At 39.1% G+C, this 25,493-nt stretch overlaps 1 protein-coding gene and 1 long non-coding RNA gene across 5 annotated transcripts in view; both read right to left on the bottom strand.

Annotated features, from left to right (window-relative positions):
- LOC110960797 (uncharacterized) overlaps window positions 1-9,177 on the bottom strand; it is a 28,946-nt gene extending 19,769 nt beyond the window's left edge. Inside the window, exons 1-4 of one of the 4 annotated variants that reach the window (XR_007945881.1) lie at window positions 9,123-9,162; window positions 4,968-5,026; window positions 3,716-4,040; window positions 3,382-3,443 (exon numbers count right to left, since the gene is read on the bottom strand). This is a non-coding gene — a long non-coding RNA (uncharacterized LOC110960797). Of the gene's footprint in view, window positions 1-3,381; window positions 3,444-3,715; window positions 4,041-4,944; window positions 5,027-9,122 lie in introns of all 4 variants that reach the window. The other 3 variants (XR_007945883.1, XR_007945880.1, XR_007945882.1) reach the window with 3 other exon arrangements.
- A 5,600-nt stretch (window positions 9,178-14,777) lies between these two features.
- On the bottom strand, window positions 14,778-18,782 carry si:ch211-105f12.2 (RIMS-binding protein 2-like). The gene is made up of 5 exons (XM_022208153.2): window positions 17,203-18,782; window positions 16,799-16,955; window positions 16,341-16,462; window positions 16,168-16,239; window positions 14,778-15,543 (listed from the first exon to the last, which is right to left on the bottom strand). Exons 1-5 carry the CDS (start codon window positions 17,422-17,424, stop codon window positions 15,478-15,480), a joined length of 639 nt encoding a protein of 212 aa, XP_022063845.2. The 5' UTR covers window positions 17,425-18,782; the 3' UTR covers window positions 14,778-15,477.
- Window positions 18,783-25,493: the final 6,711 nt, after the last annotated feature.

Below are 25,493 nucleotides of genomic sequence, written 5' to 3'. Positions count from 1 at the left end.
TTAGCAAACAACAAAACATGGAATAAAAATTTTACTACTGATGTGTAAGCTAAGCTAATCAAGCCTTTGGCACCTTTTTTTTTTTTTTTACCTACTACTGATGAATATGGAGCAGAAAAATGTAAAAGAGGAGGTTTATTTTAAAACAAATATTTGAAGCCCAACTATTCACGTCAAACTGTTATGGTCCCTGCTCCTGCCCATGTTCTTCTCCGTCCTTCTCCATTCATTCTCCCTCCTCTTTACCTGTCTGTCATCTGTCTTAGTGGAGCAGATAACTAAAAAAATCCTTCAAATGGTGGCACAAGCATGAAATTTTGCACAGATACCCTCCTGGATATACTCTTTCAGATTAGGGTCCTGGCCACGTGAAAATTCAAGATGGCGACTTTTTTTCAAGATGACCGCCATCAGTATCTGGCAATATCACACCGAGACCATATATCTGTTGAAATAAGCATGCTTTTTCCATTTAAATGAACTTTAAATCATGGGATTGTGATCATGAACTGTTTCCCACAATCTACCATGTCATTCAAGATTTAAACAAAGAAGACCTCCAAGTCCAACCTAAACTATCGGAGCTAGGAGAGCCCAGCTCTGCCTGCTCCGTATCCAGCCACAGACCAGCAGTGGCACTGGGCACAGCCCAGTTATCATGGGGCCACCAAACCAGGCGAACCTGGCTCCAGCCCCAGAGAAAATAAAGAAGAGAAGAAAATGTTGTTCTATTATGCGCAATCAGCGAAGATATCCAGCAAAATAAATAAATAATTAATTGCATTGAACTGCATTGAAAAGAAAGCAACAGGATTTGACTGTGATGCTTTTGCTCCCATGTGCTGAGGCATAACTTGCATGCACAAAGATGCGACTGTCAGCCTCCTCATGAGTACACTTGTCCAGTCCTTCCAAATCAGCTTCATGAGTGCTGAGGGCAGCAGACCCCTTGGTAACAATGACCATGTTTTCTGCAGACATTTGGGCAACCCTGTCTGCCAAGAACTCGAACAACTCAGTCTTCTTGTCCTTGTGTCTGAGGAAGTTGCGCCTGCCTCTCTGACCACGCTGTGCTCTGGTCTCAGCTTTGAGACTTGATTTGTTGTACACATCAAACACTGGATGCGTAGACGTATGTCTGCTACTACATGAATGAATCACTGGCAGGAAATCCAGGAGTCTTTCCTTTCTTTGGTGGCAAGGCATGGACCAAAGCAGACCCATCCACTATCAGCACATCTGTCTCTGGTGCATTGTCTGCTGGTACAACATGACTCTCTAGGATGGAGGCCAGCTGAGACTTCTGACATGCATACAGCCTTCCACCATCACTCAGTGCTGCTGGGAACTCTATATCTACCCACTGAGCTATGCCACCCTATGCATATATCACTCACTCACTCACTCACTCACTCACTCACTCACTCACTCACTCACTCACTCACTCACTCACTCACTCACTCACTCACTCACTCACTCACTCACTCACTCACTCACTCACTCACACCTGGAATCAAACCCCAACCTTCTGGGTGTGAGACAGCCACTCTGCCCACTGAGCTATGCCACCCTATGCATATATCACTCACTCACACCTGGAATCGAACCCCAACCGTTTGGTCATATCTTGAATTTTTGATGTGGCCAGGACCCTTTTCTAAAAGAGAGAACATTAAAGCATATTTGTGGAGAATTTCATGCTTGTGTCACCATTTGAAGGATTCTTCTGAAATATGCAATTAACCGCTGCACTATAATACCACAACCCATCGCTGACTCCCACACTTCGTCAAACCATTTGATAAATGTTGGCAGCTCATCATCATTTTGCACACAAACATTAAGCTTGTGAGGTTTGGCAGTACGGTGTGCATGTTTAAATACTGCCTTTTTAGCTTTCTCTGTTAACCATGTCTGCACATCGAGGTTATCAGGCCACTGGACATTCTCAGTTGGAGGTAGATCACAAGAGGCCTCGACCGTGGACCACTCTATGCCATAGGTACAATGCAACTGTACCTGCATGTCTGGAACCAGAACATTATACAGTGTAGCTGTAACCCACAACCAATCAGGATATTTCATGGAGCTACTGAAAGGATCTGGTCCCCTAAACACTATATCTCTGGCCTCCGCTGGGTTCCAAGGCGGACACACAGCTGTGTTAATGAACATGCATTTAGGGAAAGCTGGGGTAGTTTCAGAAGGCTCTGACTCCCGTTTCATCACTGAAGTAAAACAAGTGAAGAATGCCCAGACTGTTTATCCTTTTTCATCAACTCATCATTACTCTGTCCTTTCTCTACATCACCACATCCTGGAACTGAGCCTGATCCTGAGTCGGGTTCTGTGTTTAGTCCAGATTCAACTTCTTTATCTTAGTCAATTCTTCCTGAAGAAGAGCAATGATCTTAAATTTGCTCCTCTGTGTTCTTAACTCTGGCTAATGACTGAATTCCTGCTACACTGACCAACGTTGATGGATCAGATTTCATTTTAGCTGTGGATACATCAGAATTAGATTCAGATTGTGTTTTATAAGAGTTATTAATTGTTTTTATATTTGAATAATGAGTCTCACCTGATTTGGACTGATGACAATCCATGGTTGATTTCTTTCACTCAACAACAGGCATTCATGCACATAAAGAAACAAAAACATAGCCGCAATGAAGACAAACAGCAGGTGCATAGCCATCGTTCTCAACTGCATCTGAACTCTTATGTGAGTCAATTTTCGGTTATGATCAGGGAAATTTCAATCTGATCTGTTAGATGAATTCTAAAATTGTTTTTACACAATTTATAGGAATTTTCATGCCAGAATTCAAAAGGAGTGTCCTCAAATTTAACGTGGAATTCCAGTTTGGTGGATCTGGGTACCTGATTCAACATATTGAATTGGTAGGTTTGCGCACAACCTAGCTCAGGGACAAAATTCCCCAGAAGCTTAAACCCCGCCGAACCAAAGTCCGGATGCTCGTCTCGCCTTCCACAGACAAACACTTGAATTTGCCCAGAACCTCGTTCTTAAAGGTAGAAGGACTCACAGGCTGTCCCCTAAGGTCGAGTCTCCCTCCTTTAAAAAGGACGACTTAGGTATATCACCCAATCTATGTGCCCTGCAGCGCCTCTTTCACCAGCAGACCAGCACCAAATAGCTACTGAAGCCCACATGCGTAGTGCGCTGTACTCACCTGTTGAGGCAGCCGACTGGCATTTAATATCCAAATTCAATATCAGACAATCGCAGATTCGGTATCACAGAACTTATTCTTTACAAAAACACTTTTAAAATGATTTTTTACCAGGTTAACAGGTACATAATCTCGCCAAACTCTGACATGGCAATTTACCAAATTTGTTAAACTTTGCACTTACCAATCTTTGTTGTGTGGAGATCCTGTTCTCGTGATGCCAATTTGTTAAGGAATTCTGCGATGCTGAAAGAAGAATCAGAAGGCAAACTCAGAGACACTCTGGAGACTCAGATGGCTCATGTTGAGAATAAGGTTTAACTGAATTCAGGAGAAATGAGTAACACAGTGATGTAAGCACTGGCAGCATCAGTTCTGAGGAGTCGCTCTGGCTTTGGGCATATATGCCGTTTGGGAGGAATGCCATGTTTAAGGTTACACTCCAAATATGGTAGCAGGACTGTTAGTTCAGGATCCATCTGGACAGGAATACAACAATATAACCTTGTCATTCTTACCTTGTCAGCCAAACAGTTGCCTTTCATTCCGATGTTATCTTTTCCAAGCGTCTGTCTGTCTCAGGGTCATATTGGGGACTGAGTGAGCATAAACAGGTTTGCAGAATTTGGGATGACTTGGCACCTACATTTGATTTTAGGGTGACTGCAGTTTGCAGACACACCGAAATTTAGGGACACCTCAGTCTGACAATGTGAGTAATTTTTCCTTAACACCTGTCAAACCCATCAGGTTTAAAATGATCACTGCAGAGCACCCACTCATCATTTGCAGCAAACCCCTCTCTCCTCAGAGCTCCTCCTCAGCCCAAAGTCTCTGGGAAACCTACATGGAGTAAGAAAAGTAGACAGACCAGTAAATAAGTCTGTACACAACACATTTAAAAAGAAATCATACTGATAAATTAGGGACAAAGAATTGAACTAGAAAAGCACTCGGAGAGCGCATACCTCCGCCATCCCGTTTGTCTGTCTGTCCATCTGCGTGTCCATGTGTGTGTGTCTGTCTGTCTGTCTGTTAACAGCATAACTCAAAAAGTCATGGACGGATTTTCACCAAATTTTTACAGGATGTCCGGAAGAGCACGAATAAGAATCGATTAGATTTTGGAGGTGATCCGAATCACCGTCTGGATCCAGGAATTTTTTGAAAGTCGAAGGACAATTACACACACACAGACGGACAGACAGACAAACAAACTCCGGTGATTACATAACCTCCTGGCGGAGGTAATTAGCCAATATACTGGAGATCAAAGCTATTTAATTTGATAAGTATAACCTTGTTTAGTAACATTTCAATTATTTGAGAGCAGTCCTGAAGAACTGACTGTAATCCCAATCATAAAATGGCTTTGGAGGAAGAACATAGATGATAATCTGGATATAGGAGTTAGGCTTTATAACCACTATTGGTAGTATTGGTGGTAGTAATAGTAATGTGACTACTAGTAGTAGTAGTGGTAGTACACTAACTACTGCTGCTGGCACTGCTACTACAACTTGTAATACTATTACCAATGCTGATACTACTTCTACGACTGTAACAGCTATTTATACTGCTACTGCTGCTTGTACTTTTAGTATTACTGCTACTGCTTGTACAACTATACTACAGCTACTCTTCATCGTCTGGTATTTGGTTGTCAATCTGATAGCTTGCATTAGTGTTTTGCTAGTGGCTAACTAGTTAGCTCTCAACAATTTCGCAAGTACGGACATTTACGTACTGAGAAACAGCCCGTCTTCTTACCGCAAAGGTACAAAGCTGCTCGTCTTCTCCTCCAGCATCAGGAAGCATCTTCAAAGCTTCTTCAAATCCAAAAGAAACACAATCAAAAGATCAAACTGATGTCATTGGTGCATTCAGGTGCAGTCGGACAATGAAGTTGCATTCGGGAGCGTCGGAAATCGGAGTATCAGTAATGTAAAGTTTCAATGAAAATTTGGGGGGGGCACACGGGGTGGCCAATCAGATCACAGGGGGGCCACTGCCCCCCCCCCCCCCCCCACCCGTACCCCCATGGAAGATCCACCACTGCTTAGTTCTAATGAGATGTGGTGCACTAAAAAGTGAATATGTTGGACCAACTTAAATACTTAAATTGGCAACACAATTCATCTAAATTCAGTTAACAAGTAATTTTAATGCCACTGGTGAAAGTTAGATGTACTTAAATAATTTAATTTCTCTTAATTAAGCATTGCTGCAACTTTATTTTAAGGAAAGTCTTTTTGAAAGTTGTAATTATTCCAATTTAAGTATGTATTTTACCCAAATGTAAAATGTTAAAGATGATTTTCTTGTTCTTTCCTTTCCTTTGTAATCACAGTGTAGGGAAACGGTGGTTGAATTGCAGCAGAGAAATCTGAAGAAGTGTGGACTGTGATGCCAGATGCACAACGTTAGAGAAGTAAAGTTCAATTTTCAGAGAAAGTGAGATATTTAGGTTTACTTCTTATTTAAAGTTGTGCATCTGGCATCATAGTTTAAAGGGACAAAAAATAAGATAAAGTTGATAGAATCCATCTAAGAGCAGCCTTATGCAAGCAGAGCTGTCAGAAAATGAAAATCAATAGTCAACATGGAAGATTTTGAAGCAACAAACGCTGTAAATGAGTTTTTGAATCGCCTTGAACTTTACATCAGGATTGAACAGCACCAATGTAATTCTACAGCTGACCTCTGGGAGGCAGCAGTACAACATAACCATCAAGGATAACCATTCTTTCCTCTGGACAGGTTTTATTTTTTGTTGACATAAGAAGAGGATTATTACAGATATATTTTTAAATCAGTTTTGCTGCTTATTTTTGATATTATTAGCAGTAGTGGTATGAAAGCAAGATGTTAATTCTTTAAACATACAAAAAATAAAAAGGCAAACTTTATTTTACTTTAAGCTACGATAGATAGATAGATAGATAGATAGATAGATAGATAGATAGATAGATAGATAGATAGATAGATAGATAGATAGATAGATAGATTTCAAAGGTTTGGGATCATTTTGATCTTATACCATCAAAGAAGGTATTATGCTTTTTATGCCCATTTTATGTTTTAACTTCTGAACTGTGTTATCCATTTTTAAATGGGTCTCAAAATTACAATTATTTCTAGGTGCGGTGTTTGCTCAGCACACAACAGTTTTCTTACAGCAATAACACATCATCCATGTTGAGACACTTGCGTGCCAGACATGATGACAATCTGCCCAGATAACCAGTGACTCTGCACTGGAAATCCCGATACTAAGCTAAAAACATGTTCAAATGAATAATATGTGATCAGCTGGAAAGCAGGAAGAATCTCTTATCCTGTTTTGGACTTTTGGTCCAATTCTTTCTTAAAAAAGTGTAAAGTTCTCAATGAACCTGTACCAAAATTGAATGCTTCATATTCTGTCATGTAGATTTATCCTTTAGTTTAATCTGGAATGAGTTTGTCTGCATATTAGTTTTTGGTTGTTTCTTTGTTTTTTCCCCCCAAACAAACAAAAACATGTTTTACTCCTTTTTTTTTTTTTTTTTTTTTTTTTTACAAATAACTCAGTTGTACTTCAAAGAGTCTAGCAAACATAACTTATTTCAATATATAGTGATGATAGAATCATTGTTCAGTGGAAAAAAACACATGAATGACCACACAGTCTTTTCTGAACTTTTAGTGCTGACATGGGATTGAAACAGTCAGTGCTTCGGTCGTGCTCTTTAGAGGTTGCTCGATGTCAGTCTCAGTTGGCCACCAGATGTCACTGTCGCTGAAGCCTTGAAGCTTTTAATCTTTTTCAGCACAATTGTATGGAAAGCCTTGATGCTTCATGAGGTTTCTCTTGCCCATCACTAATATACAGAAAACTGTACTTCTTAAAGTTAAGGTTATTTGCCTGATTAAAGCCAATAGTAGTGATGGTCCTCTGATACCCAAGGCTTCAACACATGCGCGGTAGCTCATGAAGCAATCGTATCGAGCCACTGTGCCGATGCTTGATTTGGTCATGTGACTCGTGACGTTTGAATCACTTCAGTGACGTTTGAAGCACTCAACTGCTTCGAATCACCTGATTGGTTCGGTTTGTTTTGTGAATCACTCGGCGGGATTGAGTGTGTTCCGGGATAGGAGATCCCAGAGTGTCGTTTATTTGACTGATTTTCCGCAGAGTAGGTTGGTTTTGTTGCTGCCGTTCGTTGCTTTGACAGTTAGTAGTGTATAGCTAGATAGCTAGCTAGCTGGCTAGTTAGATAGATAGATAGATAGATAGATAGATAGATAGATAGATAGATAGATAGATAGATAGATAGATAGATAGATAGATAGATAGATAGATAGATAGATAGATAGATAGATAGATAGATAGATCTGCAGCAGGAGCCAATCAGGAAAAGGTCCTGTGTATGGCATAATTTCCATTTGCTGCCTGATATCAAGGTAACTACGACTGTTAAAAAACGAAAAGAGTGGAAAGAAGATCTAAAGATGGACATAACATCAGAGGACTGGGAACTGATTTGCACCAAAGCCCACACTCAATCAATCAATACCTGATTTAAATTGCTATAATACAAATGGTTGTTGAGAACATATACTACACCACTTAAATTAAATTAATTAAACAGCAACATCCCAGATTTATGTGTTAAATGTAATGAGGCAAAGGGAACTTTATACCATTGTATGTGGGATTGCCCAAAGGTTAAAAAAATTCTGGGGGAAGATTTAACAAACAATAGAAAATATTATTTCTAAAAATATTACAATGAACCCTGCTCACTTTATTTTGGGACTTTATCCAAGGTGACATAAGTACACCAAGAGTGAGCGTATAATAATAGATTCAAGCCTCCTGCATTAAAAAACATTACATTACAACATTTTTTTGGAAAAAACTTGCATACCAAGATTAGTAGACTGGGTGAGGCAGATGTTAATAACCTTTCCTCTAGAAAGAGTGACACATGTACGAAAAGGGAGACAGGATTTGTTTGAGAAAGCGTGGGGACCCTTTATTGCTTTTTTGAAATCCATGAATTTAACAGATGAAAGTGATGAGGTGGAATGAACAGTTGTGATGTAAACCTCGTGGAACTGCCAGAATGAGAGGAATGACAGGATTACCTGCTGTTCTGTATAAGCTACTGTATTTATGTATTTGCATGTATGAGAACATGTTTATTTCATTTTTCCCCCCCCATCTTTTTCTCTTCATTTCCTTATTTTATGAGGATCTGTTTAATGTGCAAGTACCACATTATGGTTAAAAATATTTGCATAACTGAGTAAGTCTTGTAAGGTATACTGCAATGCATATATGTACCTGCATACAAAAACTGTTAATACATTGTTTAAAAAAATCATATCCTGTTACACAAGCACACCCTCTTTACCAGTTAACCCAAGACATACTTTGCCAAAATCCATAATATAATCTGTATTTGCACCAGCCTCATGTGAAAATTGCATCAGTCTGTACTTATAGAGCACATCTCATGAATGTAGCAGCACCGTTTAAATGTTTCATAACACAGAATATCAGTGAAGAGTATATAGGGTTACAGACAGACATGGCAGATAAGAAACAGGCTCTTCAGTAGTTATTGTCATTATTATTGCTGGTAATATTATTATTATTGTAGCCACTAGAACAGATACAATCATCTAATGTAGTGGAACAGGAACGTGCATGGCGAATCAAATCCAAAACAATCCATGAACCAATCAGAAACATGAATCAATTGCACTTCATTTTATTGACCACTAGATGTCCTACTCGAGCACTGAGTGTCAGTGAAGCCTCGAGTAATGAAGCAGGTATTGGATAAAGTGTTGAAGCTTCATCAAAGCCTCGATCTCCCATCACTAGCCAATAGCCTGTAAAAAATACATGACGTTTGCAAAACTGCTCACCTGAGTTTCTTCCTTGCGGCGGCCATCTTGTTCTGGCAGGGGAAGGAGGGGTGTGTGTCTAAAAAGGAGCTGTTTCATTGGTTTCCTGAGTAGGTGGGACCTCTGATATGATTGGACAAAAGATGCGTCCTGATTGGCTGCTTTAAACTGGAAGGCTGCCCCTCTGCCCAATATAAGTGAGTGGAATGAACCTAAAAACACCCAAATTTGCCATTCATTACCAGTTAAAAAGTAAAATTTGATGCAGTTATTATAATGTGGCTTTAATTGAGAACAGCTGAAACGTTTTTTACGGAAAGTAATTGAAAATTTGTAAAAGTCACAGAAAGCAATAAAACTTCTTAAGGATCATCGCCTAAAATCAAACCAATCTGTCGTACTGTTTGAAACATTTAAAAGATTTAGAATGACAAGATAAAATCCTTCAAGAAATTTTATTGTTCCAACTCTGTTCAGAGACAGAAAGCAACATTTTACCACCCAGACACTTATATACGTATTTTAGGGCTTCAGTCATCCAGTAATGAAACTTTGTGTAGCAGCACTGTTTAAACCAAATCATCTGGTTTATGTAGTTTCACTTTTTTTTTTACAAATATGTCATTCTAGCTTGCTTAATAACATTTCATTCTTTCATTTAAAGACTACAGGCCTGCAAATAAGAAATATTCTCCATATTAAAGCTCTAAAATATGTCACATCACCTGCCATGAAAAACACCCTAAATGTGCTGCTGCTTGTTTCAGCCTTGAGCAGAATTGTTATGATGAGATAAAACAATGTCATAAAACACTTTTCCTTCACCTCTACAATAAATCAACTCGCTGTTGCCTTGAACTTATTTATTGTCTAATAATGGATCTCTTGCTGATTTATTTGTCTCGTTAATATTTAATGAAACCAGCCCACAGCACCATACTGAAGGGAGTTATTCCTGGACATGTTTATTCCTCCTCTGAAGAATCTGAGCAGGTACTTTTGTTATTATGGTTCCCTCATTAACCTGGACTGAGCTGAAGCGGTCATCTGGAGCCTGTTTGAAAATACAGTTTCTCTCAGCAGGAAACAGAAAACTATTTTCACCGCTCTGTTCATTTACCCAGAAAAGGAAAGAACATTTCCTGAACTCTAACAAATGTTTCTGACAGCTGCACATTGAGACGCAGATTCATGTTTTACATTCAACATGAAATACACGCCATTTAATAGGAACACTTCGGGAAGAATTCACAAAAAAAGTCTTTCCGCTGATCGAAAAGCTTGAAAATCCTCCAAAAACTGTAGACACAAGATTTCCAGATCTCCATTTTTATAACTGTTGTTTGAGACTTATGTCATCAGTGCACCAACACATTTAAAGAATCGGGACCAATTTATACTTTTGACACATCTTGCTTTCTCTGTACTTTAATTTAAAGTTATTTACAATTTTACATTTTTAATACCTCAAATGGTAATGTGACAACACTCTTAGAGTTTTATTGTGGGTTTCATCTCATTGTTTAGCTGCGTTGGTTCACTCTGAATAAAACATTGCACATCTTTTGGCCATTTACTGCAGCTGTTTTCAGCCAAATATCGTTTAAACTCACTGTAATTCCCTAAGCATAGTGCCAGATACAACTCATAGGAGCATGGGTATATATAGGGAAAGATTACAAGTACTTTGTTAAAGTTAGAGGATCTTTGTCGTCATATTACTGTAATCTACTCACACTTAAGGTGATAGAGCGGTCATGGGTAAAAGAAGCAGCATTAACCGTTGGTTTGAAATGCAAACAAACAGAAATATAGGCAAAAGTTTTGTCAACCCTTCATCCACCCCAACCTCCTATTCATGTCACTCAACTTCTTCCTTTTCCAGAAACAAATAAACTTCATTACTCATTTGTACTTAAAATGTGTTTACTTCTGACTTTCAACAGGGAATGACTCTAAACTCCATCACTGATTACCATGATCAGAAAGTAGACTCACTATCTTATCCAGCGTTAACAGCAGTACTTATAATACAGCCATAGTACTGTAAGTTATACTATAACAAGGAACACAAAGACATAAAAGATCCCTCTTACCGAGAATAGACCGAGTACACACAAGATTCTGATAAATGCAAGAAAGATTTTTTACATAATTACTCACAATAGATTAATCCACATTTTATATGATAACAGCTGGTCTGTGTTGATCTTCTGACACTCCTCACTAACAAAAGATGAATTAGAAGCTGTTGTTTTATTGCTTCATGTGATCGTTTTTATTGTTGTTATTCTGTAAATATATAAAATCAACTTTACAGAACCCAGACATCATCCAAATAAAGAATGCTCTTTTGAAAAATGAAGATTTTCACCTCTCAAAGTTGGATTTTCTCAAGTGTCTCCTCCTCGTACATCCACTATGCGGCAGCAGCGAGCAGCTCTGTTTAAATAACGGGTAGCAGCTGCAAACTGCATATAAAGTGTTTTTTAAAAGCGCTTGCATCTCCTCAGACATTTGTTTTCTATCTTTACAAGTCTTGTGGAGGTTTTTTCTGTCATTTTATGTCCTAATTAGAAACCTACAGACATGATGTGATGAGTAAGTTGGACATTTGAGTGAAGAGAACCAGGAATTGTGGTGTTTTGTGGCTTCAGTGTGAACATAAGTTTGATAAATTCATTTCCAGTTAGGCGCATTTAAATGCTCTGAATGACATTTTTAATTGAATAAACAACTTTAAAGGCCCGAGATCAGTCGTCAAAGGTAAAACATAATTCAATCAGTGACTTTGGAGGTTAATACTTCTTGATGTCATTAGATGCTGCGCTTGTTTCTGGCACCTGGACGCTATCTATATCACTCTAAGTACTGGAGGAGATCACTGTGTATATAATCCCATGTTGAACAGGAATAGATGTCTGATGCAAGCGCACCTTCAAGTACAACAGTGCTGAGATAATCTGCAGGATGCACCGTCATGCTGCCTGCTGCACAGCTTCATTTCTCGTTTTCTTGGGCGAAAAACACACACGGACACATTAGACAACTTTCTACACGTGTGTACATGTGTCATTCGCCATTTTGTGTCTTATATCTTGCAGCAAATTGAACTTTTTGTCAACTCCTACGTTCGAATTATCATCTACATTACCGTCTGCTGGTCTTTTCTTTTTTTTCTCTCTAACAAGGACATCTTTTCTCGGTTTGTGGCTGCCGCCCTTCCCCCACTTCCTCTTATTTCACTTGGTGTGACTCTGAGGTTTTGGGTTGTCGTGGCAACGGACAGAGGCCCGTCTCTATTCTGTTTGCAAAGTTTCTGTTGTTGCAAGCATATTGCAAACTTGGCTGCCGGGACAAGGGAAAGAGCCTCGCACCGCCACCATCCCCCCAACCAACACCTTCGTCACACACATGCAGGCGTGAAGCAGTTCTCAGAAAAATAAACGAGATATGAAGCTCTTCCTGTAACCTGTTAAAGATTTTAGACATATCTGACATTTTGGAGGACAGAGCTGAGGAGCTGCATCCTCCCAATGCTGACTGAACATTTAATAGCTCACTCCACAAATGAATCTTTGATTTATTTAATCTTTTATAATTAGTAAGTCATCAATAGCGGTAATCAGTGTTACTATAAAGTCTGGACTCAAATATCTGCACTTCTATTGAGCTTCTCTGCACTTTTACTCATTTAATTCCTTCCCTTTTTTTATTATAAGTTTATATCTTGACTGCCTTGACATTTTTCAAATAACCTTTTTAGCTGTTTTAGTCAGTAAATCTTAAATATTATATAAATCTCTGTGTACTTTATTCAACTAGTCTGTGCTGTTTTTCATTCATTTAACTTAATTTATTTTCTCTGATTGGATCTTTTAAAAAGAAAGCACACTTGCTAAAATTGCTAAAATTAAAGTAAAATTTTGAGGTAATTTACGGTTGTGAAACTACATTTCTACTATTTTCTCATATTTAATGAATGAAATATATATATTCTTTTTACATTGGCCCGTGAAGCACTTGGAGCTACCTGTGTGTATAATAAGGTGCTACATAAATAAACCTGTTGCTTGCATTATATGTTCACATTTCAATCAATCCTGATACTGAATAATGAGATAATTAGCCCAAATAAATCCTTATTAAAATCAATCTTTACCTACTTCAGATTGGTTTTAGAAGCAGGTGCCACCTCGTAACTTTATGTCCTTAAAAGGGATGAGATCACTCTTGGTAGCGGTGATGCAGTCGCCCAAGACTTCGTGGGTGTAGCTTCAAATTTGCATGTGTGTGTGTGTGTGTGTGTGTGTGTGTAGATGTGGAAAGCACACTTCCTAAAATTCAAGTTAGATTCTGATATCGTTTACGTTACGAATCTATATTTGTACTCAGTGAAAGCAGACTTAATAAATGCGCAGTATTGTAAAATATAACGTACAATCAGCCCAGAAAGTGTATGAAGTCGGTCAGCATACAGCAAATACAGGTTCACATATATAATACATTAAAAAATCTCTATAAAACTATGATATTTAACAACGTGAACTAAAAGGACACGTTCACACATTTAATTTCTCACCACTGTATGTTTGTGCATAAACCTGCTGTGCATTTCTGCCTACACTTGTCTACGTGTGTGTGTGTGTGTGTGTGTGTGTGTGTGTGTGTGTGTGTGTGTGTGTGTGTGTGTGTGTGTTCTTGTACTTGCTACATGGTGAGTACCATTTTCTGCATTTAACTATCAAAGTGAGGACATTTTTACAAAGTGAGGACATTTTGGCCGGTCCTCACTTTGAAACAGCCATGTTTGAGGGTGAAGACTTGTTTTTAGAGAACAGGTATGAATTGAGGTTTGGTTAGGGTTAGGGTAAGGATTAAGTTTAGGCAATCAGTTGTGATGGTTAAGGTTAGGGTAAGGCTCTAGGAAATGCATTACGCCTATGGATGTCCTCACTAAGATAGAAGTACAAACATGTGTGTGTGTGTGTGTGTGTGTGTGTGTGTGTGTGTGTGTGTGTGTGTGTGTGTGTGTGTGTGTGTGTGTGTGTGTGTGTGTGTGCGCGCGGCTGTTGGAGCGCTTCCTGTGCGAACCACGTGGCTCAGACGGGGTTAATAAAAGATCACGCTCACTTCTGGGTTTTCTCTCTTCTTTGGAGTCCAAACGCTGGTAAGACCCCCGACAGCAGGTACATTTATTTAAAGATCTGACCGTCGCTGCTTTTTGTTTGTTGAATCTTAACATACAGGAGTTCCAACGCTATGAAGGCACAATATTACTACTGTTTTTTAATCAAATATTTGGGTGTTTTCATGTCTTGGTTGATTTCTGATTTCTGAAATGATGTTCAGTTGGACTTGTGAAAACCTGCCGTCATTCTCCAGTTTTTGGATCAAGCAGAAGCTACCGATGTACAGTGTTGTCACCCATAAAGTAGAAAGCACTACTAAACTTCATCACACAGTGTAGTGTTTCCTACTTTATGGATGAGTGTACTGTTGGCTGCAGAGGAAAGTACGAGAAGAAACCCAAAGGACTGGAACGTTTTAAAACCTGCCTGTTTTTGTCATTTGACTTTGTTTTGTGTTTATTTGATATAAATTGACAGGATATTTAATTATTGTAGTAGAATTCTTCACAAAGACAAACAGCTGTAAAAAAGCAGGTAAGAACTGTAAGAATTCAAGATGTTTTATTGTCAGTTTCTGCCTTCCACTTTCTGCATGATTAAAACACTAATTGTTTCCTGAATACAAAGTTTCTGTTGTGATTTTTTTTTTGCTTAAAAATTGCTACAAAACTCAAAAACAAAAGAATATGAAATGAGCCCATTGTAGAAAATATGTAAGTAGCATATAAGGCAAAAATGGACATACTACATTAATAGTGTGGTCTGTAAAACTCTGAGATTTAAAGTGGATTATTAAGGCTAAAATATTCTATCCGTTGCCATCAGGTATTTTATTTTGTTAATTCCATCATTGCTTTTTGTGAAAGCCCAGAAAGAGGAAACAAAATTACAGTGAAATGTTTTTTTAACATAGTGTTTGATTTTTAAAATATATGCAATTTATGTATTTTTATATTTTTTAGTAGAAAAAGATTTGCAATTTTTTGTTAAATTTTTTTCATTCAAGAAAATATCTGACAATGATTTGCAGCATTATGATCATTGCTGGTAACACTGGGGTCATTAGCCTCATTTACTCGCGATCTAAAGCAGATGCTGAGCCATACTATAGTATAAAAATAAAAAATACATATTTTTTGACACATAAAATGTCCTTTTAGCTATTCTTCAAATAAAATTAGCTGATATCTCACTGTGTCTGAGACTTGGCATTTGTAGCAAACATCTTAGCGCGGCGTTTTCTTCTACTCCCAGGGTAACGGCTGCAGAAAGTTCGACGGAACCAAACCTCGCCGTCCGTGCAGGTCGCCCTAAAAAAGAGATGAAAGTTAAACTTGTGTGCAAACCTTAGCAGAAGAATTAAGAATCTGAAAATTGAAAAAGAATTGTTGGACCGACTTAAATGATTTGCCATATTTGGTAGCAATCAATTAGTGATGTTTCCCCACTGTGGGATCAAAAAGTTCATCTTATCTTGTCTTACATAAGTTAACAAGTAATATTAATGCAACTTGATTAAGTTAGATGTACTTTAATCATTTTATTATTCTCAAATAAACAGTTGCTGTAACCTATTCTTAAGAAAAGTCAACTTAAAGTTTCCTTGCTTGCTTTGTCCCAACATAAAATGTAAAATATGATTTTGTCTTTGGACTTCTTTTCTTTACTTTCTAATCCTACTTCAAGAAAATAGCAGTTCAAATGCATCAGTTAAATCTTTGTAGAAACACGAACATCAAACACTCATTGCTAACAGAGCAGCTAACCCAATTTTCACACTAGTGTTGAATGTCAAATACAAGTTTAAAGTGACCACAAAAGCAGCATTACCTTCACAAAGTTAGAAAGACAAGCTAAATTAATTTAAACCAGTACTTTGCTTTAGCTTCATTTAAAGACACGTTTTACAGCACAACTGCAAAGACGACACTCACATAGTAAAATCCATCCTGGTCCATGTTACCCAGCACATAAATGATGTCTCCGGATCGAAAGCCGAGTTCAACCTGCGAGTGAAGGAAAGTCTGAGTCACTTGTTGTAAAGCGGTGGCTTGGCCTTGATATTAAACGTTTTATTAATATGTTAATGAGATTTTTTCATGCTTACTTCACTGTCCATGTTGGGCGAACTCTCCCACGGATCGTAGTCGAATAAGGCCACCATTCGTCGAACAACCACATCGTCGGGGATACTGGCCATGTCGCTCAGACTTGGCGTTAGAGACATACCTGAGGGGCAAAATATGGAAGTACACCTTAGAAAATGTAATCCTAAAACTGACACAAAGGCCACACAGCTTAGCAAGGACCTTCTGGAAGAGTTGGTGTATTTGCACATGAACTTTTCTGAACAATTTATTAAATAATTAGACTTTTCCTTCTCCTTATTTGCTGTGGTGTCTTTTTAAAGTCTCCATAAAGGAGCAGCTTGGTGCAAACAGCCTCTAGAGATGATTTCTGACTACTTGGACACTGTAAATGTTGAAGGCTGACAGAGTTTTGCTCTTGATTTTCTGTACATTACTGCTCTGTTAGTATGTTCCAGCAGAAACTGAGGGTTTCTACCTGTGTGGTCGACGGGGAGGAATCCCTGCTGCATGAGTAAATGCTTCAGGTACTCGTCGTCCACGGGGATTTCAGCCACCATGTTGCTTGGCACATAACCGGAGAGACCACCGGACTCACCGTGATAGAAACCATCAGCATCTGTGTCCCCAAACACCTGATAACAGACACACAGACTGCTAGTTTTATCACTTTATTTTAGGTCAGGGGAGGTGAAGTGTGTGAGCACTTTGCAGCAGCAGACAGACAGAGAGAAAGAGGCGGTAAAACACATGAGAGCAGCTTCTGTCTTTGTACGCGCTCAGCTGGTGTGAACGCAGCACAAACAGGAAACAGCAGCAGGTTCAACTCGTGAAGTGAGGAAATCACTCAAGTCAAACAAACTCAGAACAGTGGCTCCTTACCTTGATTATCTGGCCTGGCACGAAGGGCAGCTCCTCTGCAGCTGTCTCATGGTTGGGAGACATGGCAGCAGGGTTGTAGGGGTAAAGAGCCACAAACAGCCGGACGGTGGGTATGGACACCTGGCTGGCCGTCTCCAGATCCCACTCCCTCAGATCCTCCGGGGTAGCAACCCTCACTTCATCTGGGTAAATCAGAACATCCAACTCGAGCCTCGTCTCCATTTACAGCAGCAGTGAGCGCTCGACTGTCCACCCGGCAGACAGATGGCCGCTGCAGACAGCAGACCTCTCCTTACCCTCATCCTAATTTGAGGTAACTAAGCTAGGCAGAAGGAGCGGTAATCCTCTTTGAAGCAAGTGGATAGATTCATGAGTTCAGCACGACCTGAGCACTGCAGGGCTCTTCTACACCCAGTAGTGGGAGCGGTGGTTTTAAAAAAGGCATTATTTATATTAAATGCAGCAGTTTCCAGAATAAACAAAAGCTGCTTGTGACATTTAAGTAGTTTCTGTGAGATATTCTGCAAGAGAAATGGAGGGTTTCCAAGCATGTATAGGAAAATAATCAACTTAACTCCTGGTATTGGAATACAAATACAGAATAAGAACTTCTAACTCCTCGGTTTCCTCAAAAATTACCATCTGTTTAAAGAGAAATGAACAGAACCTTATAGAAAACAATGAAGCTGAAGCTATTAAAAAAAAATAAAATGATCCATTTTCTTTTATTTCTTTTAGTTTTACTTTAGGTCTTCCCTCTAGGACTCACTTAATCCACTTGATAAGAGATAAAATGATAAAGAAATTACAAAATAGAATTAAAAAATATACAAAATAAAGGTTTTCTGTACAGCTCTTAAATGCCACAACACATACGGTAACACTGGCTTTGTCTTTCTAACTTTTCATGTGCAACAAAATGTTGTCTATATAACTTTTATGTACAATTCCACATATTATTTATATGTATATAATTATTTTGAAATTGCATCTTAGAAACAAAAAGTCTGTATTTTTACTACCCATATGTTAGACTTTTTATTGCATTATTGAATTGTATTTATTTTTTGTAAAATTACATCACTATGTGGGGGAAAAAAATCTAAAAGCTAATCTCTTGTGTGACTTACAGTTTGGGTACTATTATTCATCATTGTCATATCTGAACAGGTGGAAGTGGTAAATATTCTATTTTTCTCCTTATAGTTATCTTCATTCTACTTTTCTTTGTGTTTGTCCTCCTCCTCTTCCTCCTGACATGTCTTGACCCAGTTTACATGCCGCTGAAAGTCAACACTTCCTGTTTCTCCCTCTGGCCAGGTCAGCAGGTGCTAATCTGCTCCCTCAGAGGGAAAGAAAGCTTTAACAATTATCTATGTTTGTGTACACTGATCAGCACTAAAACCCGCTGCCCGATGTCCCTCTTTAACCCGTCGAGGCACGAAAGTGTTCAGACGTCAACAGCAGCAGATGACGAGAAGCCTTCACCATGGATCAGACTTGTTTTTCCAGCGGCATCCCACAGATGTCAAATTGGATTGAAATCTGAGGATTTTGGAGGCCGAGTTCCTCAGGGTCGATGTTTGCAGTGTGGCAGGGGGCATTTTCCTGCTGTTTTGTCACAAAGGATTGTTGTTGCTCTGTAACAGTGTTTAGGTAGGTGGTGTCACAGCAAAATCCAAATGAAAGTCCAAGGTTTCCTGGCAGAACATTGTTCAGAGCATCACACTGCTTTTACCACCTTGCTGCCATATTTTCCCATCAACACAAAAACACATCTAGCTGTCTAAGTAGTATAAAGGAGAACATGGTTCAGGTGACAAAGTGAGTCAAAACCATAGACTGTATATATAGTGGACGTAGCATCTGGCTCCAGAATTGAAGCCAATCCGGAAGTGTCAAAAACTTGCAATATCCTGCCGTCCGCTAGGGTTGGCTCCAAAAAGCTTTTTCTCCATAGACCTCAATTCATTTTTGGAAAAAATAAAATTTGATAGACTGATTTTCTACAGCTCAGGATTTTTTTCCCGTTAGTTTTCATGGTCAAAATGAGAGATCAGGTGGCCGATCTTAAAATAAATCAATACTGAATTTTAAATAAATCGTTAAAGTTGGCGGAGCCAGGGGGCGTGGCTATACTTGATAGACAGCAACAGAAGCCTCTGCGGTAAAATGTGGGCGGGATAAGAGAGTCCTCAGCCAATCCTGCCCCTAGTTGCTCTCCGGTCCAGTCTGTTTGATGACGCTTTTGACGTCACTGGCTCCAAAAAATCCAAAACGGCGACCAGGAAGTAGCAAAATCCGGGCTTCATTTTCTCGGCGTTGAAACCAACGGGTGACGTCACGGTTAGTTTACGCCTGGTCAAAACTCATTTTCCCCTGGACACTGTCTGTCTAAACGTCACACAATACTATTTTCTTCATGTGTATTCTGCTTTAATTTAGTGAAACATTGCAGCACACACTCTCCTGGGCTTGTGTTAATATTGTGTTACAGTTTACACCCATCATATGGAGGATTAAAGGTAAACAAACAGCTATTAAATAGTTTAGCTACAGGTTATTAATTGTTTGTTCCTTTGCCCATACTCACCATGCAGGACTAATGTTTGGGAGTGGGCTTCTTCTTCTTCTTATGCTTGGGAGTGGGCTGCCCAGCACTTCCTGGATTTATGGCATTCAGAGTGACATCACTGGACCATACCAAGTGGAGGGTGTTTTTCTTATTGTTGAATGTTTTTGTTTTTGTAGTAAAAGGCATCATTCAGGAGTGACTTAGGCATGTTGAGCTTTAAGTGAGACATTTGTAAATACCCACAATGTCTGTAGTGTGTGCAGTGATGTTTGCAGATTTGGTTGTGTCAGTGTTATAGAGAAGCCCCACATGCTGTTTAATGGTAGGGCTGAAGTGATGAAGGCCTTAATTGAGCTCCATATATAAGGAGTAGAGATTTTTCCTCCCTCCAGAGTGAGGTGTCGCGTCGCTGTTGAGATGTGACAGTTTTGAGAATAGCTGTGGGTTCATTTTGAAACCGTTTTTATTTTCTTGAACTGTTTTTTTTTTTTTTTTTTAACCGGGGCTGCACAGTGGGTCAGTGGTTAGCACTGCTGTCTTGCAGCTAGAAGATCCAAAGTTCACGTCTCCCAGATCTTTCTGCATGGAGTTTGCACGTTCTCCCTGTGCATGTGTGGGTTTTCTCCCACAGTCTGAAAACATGCCCACGTTAAATGGTAACTCTAAATTGATTGTTTGTCTATAAAGGGTGGGCCGTAAGTTTCCATACATGCAAAAAATAAACATTGTATGTTGGACAACCATTTTTATTTACATAATGTGCTCTATATGATCACCATTGTTTCGAGAACAAGCCCTGCGACAGACTGGTGACCTGTCCAGGGTGTCCCCTGCCTTCGCCCGAGTCAGCTGAGATAGACTCCAGCACCCCCCGCGACCCTTTTCCACGGCTGATGAACTTGCATTAGCACAGTTGAAGTTCAGCTTGTAATAGCATTGGTGATACATTCCTTGAGGTGATTTATGTCTCCTGTCTTCACCTGATACACCATGGCCTACAAGTGCCCCCAAAGAGAGCATCATCTTCTAGGGTATCTGAAACATAAACAAATATACATTATACATTTTCCTATGGCGTTTTACTTATGGCCCACCCTGTATATGTAGCCATGTGATAGACTGTGACCTGTCCAGTGTCCCCTGCCTTCACCCTAAGTCAGCTGGGATAGACTCCAGCAACACGCGACCCTAATGAGGACTAAGTGGTGTATAGATGATTGATGGATGGATGGATGGATGGATGTTTTGTCACTGTAAACTAAAATCTTCACCTCTTTTGCACACAAGTAGTCCACTTTGCCTAAATGAACAGTGCCGATTACTTTTGTTGACCTTTTGTCCACTTCATCAGACCAGGCCACCTTCTTGTCACACTTCTGAAGCTCATGTGTCCATTATAGGTGCTTTCAATGGTGGATAGTTGACTGGTCTGCAGCTGCACAGACCCAAATCATATCCCAGCAGCATTAAGGTTTGTGCTATAGTAGTTCATCTATAGCAGCCAGCATCTGGGTTCACTCCATACAAACCACTTCAAACCAGAACATCCTACAAGGCCTGCAGTTGTTGAGATGTTCTGACCTTGTAGTCAATGTCAGAGCCACTCTGATCCTCAGAGTTTTGCTGCGTCCAAACGCTTCTCCTTCAAGAACTGACTGTTCAGTATTTGCTGCCTGAAGTCCACTTGACTGTAACGAGATAATCGATGTTATTCGCTTCACTTGTCAGGGGTTTAATGATGCAGCTGATCGGTGCTTTTTGTAGGAGACAAGAAAAAAGCAGTCAGGAGGAAATCTGGCCAGGTATGGCGTAAAACACATCTGAGCCATTTTCAGATAAATATACATATTAGTGTTGATATTGTTTATTCCTCTGAGCAGCTTCCTGGTTTGGATAACTGAAGCTTAATCTGCATCAGGGGTTGCTGATTGGTGAAGGTTTTGTGTCATTTGGGAAATACTGTTGAAGAATATTACAGGAGCAGAGTTTCACAATTATTATGAATAAAAACATTCATCACTACAAACCATACTATTTTTTTTTCCATATTAGAAACCACATTTTTAAAAATCATTTTACATTTCCTCACTGCACAGCTGTCACATTTTTTTTTGATTTGTTTAACTCTTGAGGTAAAATTCTGTGTCAGCTAACAAATCTCCATAAACATACTTCACATTTTAGAAAAATACACCAGAGTTTCCATGAAATGTGAGACATTGATGGTTAAAACATGAAACAATGAGCCTTTTCTTTCTTGTTTCTTTTAAAGTATCTGTTTATGTTTTAGATATTTTTGTGTATCAATTCCAAATTTGAGCTTAAATGTAGTGATTGTTTCATGCGAGTTTTTGTGCTTCTGTCTTCTGCATTTAATGATTTTTCACAGCATTAAATGAAGTTCAGTTCATTTAATGTTGTACTTGATAGGTTTGCACTCGTTCATGCAAGTTTCAGTGAACAGTTCAGTGGTTTCAGAAGAACAAACCTGATTATCTCATCTCCACTTGTTCATTTCACTGTTGTCCAGAAGAGGGAGCTGAAAACAGACAACAGATGAGCCATGAAACACAAGTTCAGGAGACATTCAAACTGAATTTGTAAATGATATGACATAAACCTGCAGTCTCATTAAAAGTACCAGAACTTCAGTTTAAAATATTGCATTACAAAATAAAAGTCCTGTAATAAAAGTGGTATTTAAGTAAAAGTATAATTAGCAAAACACACTTAAAGCATCAAAAGTAGATGAAGTTGCTGCTGAGAAATATATGAATAAAATAATATGATTTTATTACTCATGTATCGACATTTAAGCTTCATTTATCTCATTTTCAGCTCAGATGGAGATTATTTTATACAGGGCTGCAACTAATTAGGGGCTCGGGCATGAAATGCCAGAGGCCCTATTGCTCTCTCTCTGGGCTTCTTCTTATTATTCTTCTTCCGCCTAAAACTTTGGCTCGCTACTCCTCCCAGGGCTTTGAGAAATCACACACAAATTATATATCAGCTTGTGTGGTTTTGTCGGGAATCGATGGCTATCTATTTTCTAAGACATTCATTCATATTTGCCAGAGTTATGAGCAAAAAACTGCATTAATTTTCCACATACACATGAATGGGATTACTGAATCACTCAGAGTGAAGACTCACCTGTTTTCACAACGCCACTGCTTCGCCATACTTTCACCTAGAAACGTCATTTAACCATCAAAACGTAGTGATTTCTCTTGTCTACGCAGGGATGTATTTTATGTCATGCTGACATTTACAGTTTTTGCTCAGTGAGTCCTCAAAAAAGTGAAAATTCTCAAAATCTGCTCTCTCTAGAGTGTGTCACGTGACTTTGCAGAGTGCAGGAGAGATGCAAAATCCGCCTAAAACTTTCACGATTGAATCGCTCTCACGACCAAACCATAAATGTTAGGGAAATGAAATTCGGTCAGATTGTAGACAATTTTCCTGGGATTCAAATGAATCCAAGTTTGAAGACGTAGCTCTTTCTGAAGTGAAATGACAGGCAGCAGTTTACAGCAAAGTCGCACCGTTCTCTCCATAGGCGCCCATGCAAACTGAATCATCTGGCTCATGGAGGGAGAGTGTGTTTTTGAATCGCCGCCGCTCGGTCATTTCTCACAATATCTGGAAAATAATTACATTTCTGGTTAGCCACAGGCTTCCTCTCGCTCACGGTTATGTCACTTTTCAGCTGAGATTAACGGTTATTCCGTAATTACCGCCATAACGCGACATCGCGCCGTGCTGAGAACCAGGAAGTAAAACTAACACTTCAAATGGGGCAAGATACGCTTTCCAGTATCGGTCACTCATAGGTGAATGGATTGAGCGCACGGCTTTGGTGCGAGCGGACCAGGTTCGAATCCCGGTTCTGATGTTTTTCCTGCCGATCTTCCATCTTTTCTCTAAGTCATGTTTTTCCTGCCGATCTTCCATCTTTTCTCTAAGTCATGTTTTATGACGTGCTTCGTCACAATTTCACCTACACACTTCATTTTAGTCTTAAAAACACCCAAATCTCGTCTTTTCAGGCATGTATATATTGTGATGCTGGGATTTATGCTTTTCCATACATAATTTCACCTACACACTTCATTTAGTCTTAAAAAAAACAAGCTCTTCTTTTAAGCCATGGATATATTGTGATGGCGGGATTTATGGTTTCTCATACAGAAGCCTCCAAAAAACCCCTGTCTTCAGCAACAAACAAACAAAAAAACCCTCTCAGGCCATGTGCTGCAGTGCCACAGAGGTGTCACAAGGTTTAAAGGACAGGGGGGATGAGCCATAGATATATAGAAACACGAGATGGCTCATGAGCGCTGTCAGCCGATGGGGAGCGATGTAGCCACATGGCGGCCATCTTGGGACAGGGCTGCTCGATCACTCATAACATTAAAGTCAATGGAGCATGGATTTTAAAATCACTGTAGATTGCTCAATTTTCAACCGATTTTAGAACAGCTTGGTTTGTTATAAACGTCAGAGATGTACTTGTTTTACTGCTTAAATAAGAATAATTAAAACCATTGAATTCATATAATAATGAACACAGATATCAGCTTTTTTCAGCATAAATGGATGTAAATGTAATTTTAATATTTAGCATTGCACTTTTTTTTATTACTATCAGCTTTCTAATGCACAGATAAAAACAAAGCTCAACCAAAATCAATGCACAACAAACAGAGATGTTGTCTTTTCTCTTAATGAACCTGGTGAGTAAATTAACCACAATTAATTTTGGCTGCAGGCTAACTAATCAAGGCATAGATGTATACAAACAATAAGTCTAAGGTCTGAATCAAAGTCTCTTAACAAGCAAATAAAGAAAACCACAACCACAAAGAATGTAATTTCGCCTAAAGATTCGGTTGTCAAACAACGTTGGTCTCAGGAAAACCTAATAATTGAAAATCAGATTGTGAGTAACATCATCTTCAATGTGAGTAGCCAGGCAGAAAAGACACACAACTATGCCGCATTTTTCAAAACGAAAAGCTGCGATTTCGGAATTGAGCCTGAATCATAGCCACGTTAATAAGGTTTGTAATAAACTAAACCGTTTGTAAATCAATCAAGAATTGAGCGAGTTATGAGTGTTAAAGTGAGGAAATCATCCACCTTACCATTGACTAAAGTAAAGTGGGCCAGAGCAGTCCCCTGTCCTAAGACGGCCGCCAAGTGACGACGCCGCCGACTCCGTGTCGAGACATCTAGTGTTTGTATATATCTATGGGCTTAGCCCCCAGGTGATGGATAGGCCCGACGGGTGGACGGCCCGACGGGTGGACGGCCCGAGCCCCTCCAACGATTTCCGTATGCGGGAATTGTCTAGTTCATATTCTAATTACAGATGAATCTCCTGAGTATTTATTTCTTTTATTTTTGTTGGCTTGTAAAATATAAGAAAATGGTGAGAAATGCTTGACTATCACACAGAGATTTAAAGGATGCCTTGTTTTTATAGTGTAAATAGATACATTTTCTGTCATTTAAGACAAATATATATAATCTGCTATAATATAATAGCAGATTTTTTTGCTTAAAAATGTTCTAGTTCCAACAGTTTTCAGTTATCAAAACAGTTGCTAATATTTTTAATGATAAATTACTCAATCAGTCTTGATTTGCAAAGTCACTTATGACTAAGACTGTCAGATGACATTCACCTTCTCAGCTGTAAAATATGTAA

This window comes from Acanthochromis polyacanthus, chromosome 13 (genome assembly GCF_021347895.1).
Source record: "Acanthochromis polyacanthus isolate Apoly-LR-REF ecotype Palm Island chromosome 13, KAUST_Apoly_ChrSc, whole genome shotgun sequence".
Taxonomy (NCBI): domain Eukaryota; kingdom Metazoa; phylum Chordata; class Actinopteri; family Pomacentridae; genus Acanthochromis; species Acanthochromis polyacanthus.
This window is presented reverse-complemented; position numbering and strand designations above follow the sequence as displayed.

Bases quoted from the DNA above. Each gene is read 5' to 3' on its own strand.
- si:ch211-105f12.2 (XM_022208153.2), bottom strand. From the start codon at position 17,424: ATGGAGACGAGGCTCGAGTTGGATGTTCTGATTTACCCAGATGAAGTG. The intron at 16,463-16,798 runs GTAGAAACCCTC...TTTGCCCCTCAG, and splicing joins CCTCCCCGTCGACCACACAG to GTATGTCTCTAACGCCAAGT. The intron at 16,240-16,340 runs GTAAGCATGAAA...CTTCACTCGCAG, and splicing joins CGCCCAACATGGACAGTGAA to GTTGAACTCGGCTTTCGATC.